This window comes from Helianthus annuus, chromosome 10 (assembly GCF_002127325.2).
Source record: "Helianthus annuus cultivar XRQ/B chromosome 10, HanXRQr2.0-SUNRISE, whole genome shotgun sequence".
In the NCBI taxonomy this organism is placed as follows: Eukaryota; Viridiplantae; Streptophyta; class Magnoliopsida; order Asterales; family Asteraceae; genus Helianthus; species Helianthus annuus.
Genome location: NC_035442.2, coordinates 90859086 through 90861829, shown reverse-complemented (window position 1 = coordinate 90861829; position 2744 = coordinate 90859086). Strand labels below are relative to the sequence as shown.

At 36.6% G+C, this 2744-nt stretch overlaps 1 protein-coding gene across 1 annotated transcript; it reads right to left on the bottom strand.

The window, feature by feature from the left end:
- Positions 1-1003: 1003 nt before the first annotated feature.
- LOC110882140 (auxin-responsive protein SAUR64) lies at positions 1004-1384 on the bottom strand. Its single transcript, XM_022130225.1, has one exon. The coding sequence runs from the start codon at positions 1382-1384 to the stop codon at positions 1004-1006; it is 381 nt and encodes a 126-aa protein (XP_021985917.1).
- Between the last annotated feature and the right edge of the window lie 1360 nt (positions 1385-2744).

The following is a 2744-nucleotide window of genomic DNA, read 5'->3' as shown; positions in this document are numbered from 1 at the left end:
CTTCCTCTTCCTCTTTGTCTTCCTCCTCCAAAAGAATATGCGCCGCCTTTACCACAGCGTTTGCGAAAAACATCTCCTCTTCGTCAGAAGAAGACGAGGACCACCAAGAATTAGATGCCATTGGTATAAAAATTGGAGTGGTTTTTTATAAAAATGGATGAGAATGGGAGAAGAATGGGTGAAATATTGAGGCAATTGTATAAAAAATGGAAGAAGAATGGGTATATATTTAAAATGGAAAAGGTTTTTTTTTTTTTTTTTAATAATTATAGCCGTTGTAACGGCTATATTGTTTGAAAAGTGGGCCGGCGAGTTCGTCTGTGGGCTGCTGCTTTAGCCAGAACGGGATGGGGAGGGGGGGGGGGGGGGGCGGTGTGGTGGACCGGCGCCGGGGCTCGCCGGGCCTTAGCCGGCCCCCATAGCGCTTAGTCTAAAGTGATTCTTGATAATCACTCATACTATTGTTTGCACTTTATTGAAGTAAAAATGTACTTGCATATCAATAATACTTACAATTTGTTGGCTGAAGGAGAACCAAAGGGGGCGTGAGTAGGGTTTTGTGAAGTGGAGGAAAGGAAATAATAATAATAATAATAATAATAATAATAATAATAATAATAATAATAATAATAATAATAATAATAATAATAATAATAATAATAATAATAAAAAGAAATTTAAGATTAAAAAAAATTGAAGTTATGTGCCATTTTCGTCCTTATACTTTATGTGCCATTTACGTCCTAGAGATAACTGGGTTATGACTTTTTCTTAACTGGGTTCATTTTTTGAACTAAAATGTCACGTTTCTAGAATTGGTTCAAATAAGAGGTTAACAATCGGATACGTTATGAAAAAAACGGTACAGAATTCTAAAATCAAAACCTTCTCGACATGAATTAATTTTAGAGTTTTTTCATGCAATTGTTGATTGATGACAAACATGCTCTCTTATCAATCAGAGATGATAACCCTATAGTTAGAACCACATGATCTAGATCAATTAGAAACCACAAAGTAACATGCTTTTCTCATTCTTGGTTCCTTGATCTATAGAATTACATCTATTTGCAGCGATTGAAACGAGTAGAGCCTCAAGTTCTATTGTCAAAGCTCGTTCAAAAACATACACAATATACTTCATGAGGCTTGAGTCACAAGGCAACGTGATTGGTCCATTCGTTGGCAAGCCAAACTCATCCTCTGACATCTTCAAGAGCACACGAAAGATGTTGTTATTAAGATAATGTAACGGTATCACAAAACGATTGTTATCCGCAGTATAGACAACAAAATGGCCTTTGTGGGCCAATGTTGAATCACCTTTGGCAGCCACTCTACGCCATTTTCTTGCCATTTTCACAAGCTTTTTCGGCGTCAGCATGGTTATTTCCTTGTGTTTCAAGTATTGATCTTGTTTGGTATCCTAATAACTGGGGACAATTGAATGAATAGCTGATAACGTGAATTTTTTAGGAATGTCGATTATGTATGTGCATTAAAATGGCTCATATTTATAGTGTTCAGGGTGTGGTGGTAGTTAAATGTAGCTTTCTCTCATGTTTGGAATATTTGCTAGCAAGTTCATGTGATTAGGTAAGGACAAGCTATCAACCACGAATATCGCATTCAAACTTGAGACAACCAATCGGCAGCCAGTCAATGTAGATACGAATTAATTGATGTATAAAAAATAATAGTCATATAATAAGTTCCAGATCTTTAATTAGGCTAAGGTTCATGAGAAAATATATATACTAAAATACTTCATACTACATATATGCAATGTAGTGCATATATCACACTACATACGTATGCTAGTATCATAGTATGAATAGGGTTTAGAGAAATAGCGATTCACGAAGAAGGAAAGAAGTCCGGGATTAGTGCACTAATTGGTTGCGTAAAGATTAGATGACTACAACATGGTTTAGGCGGGAAAGCGAACTGAAGTTGAACCACAAAACGACACGTGACCTCCAGTGATTTACTTTATTATATAGTGTATACATATGTTGAGATTCCAAGGTGATCACTTTAAAATTTTATTTATCAAAAAGCGGTTCAATAAATAATAGTCTATCAATTAAGCGAGTTAATCAATAAAACGCAGCGAAAAATAAATGAGTGATCAACAATAAACGAAACCCGACAGGATCTGGTTACATGCAAATACGAGCACAGTGATAAGGATATCTAACTACCAATGAGAAAGATATACCTCGGTTAATAACTAACCGGCTGAGATACGAGGTTCAACGAACACGTTCTAGTGACACAAACTGACGAAACACATGTATAGGCCTAGGTAGCGGCGGTGGTGGGCGGCGGTACTGGCGGCGACGATCAGCGGCAGCGGCGGTGGCCGACGACAATGATGGCAGCAGTGGTGGTTGTGGGTATTTTTGAGAGCTTTTTGCAATGTCTCTAACCCCATACACAAGGGCGTACCTACCCACAAAGGTGGGTGGGCAGCCGCACCACTTGAAAAAAGATTTAGTGCTAATTTTCATCGAAAATCCTAACCGCACCCCTTTGATTTTTTTCAACCGCACCCTTTGAAAATTTTCAACCACCCCCTTAGAAAAAAATATTATGAATTTATATAAAAAATAAACACTGATTATTATGAATATATAAAATATATAACACAATTTATATAACTATTCTTTAACCACTTATTTACTTTTACTTAACCCAATCTACAATCAAATTTATTAACCCAGTTACCCAAGCCAAAAATT

Excerpts from the sequence above, each read along its gene's own strand:
- LOC110882140 (XM_022130225.1), bottom strand. The coding sequence starts at position 1,384 with ATGCTGACGCCGAAAAAGCTTGTGAAAATGGCAAGAAAATGGCGTAGA.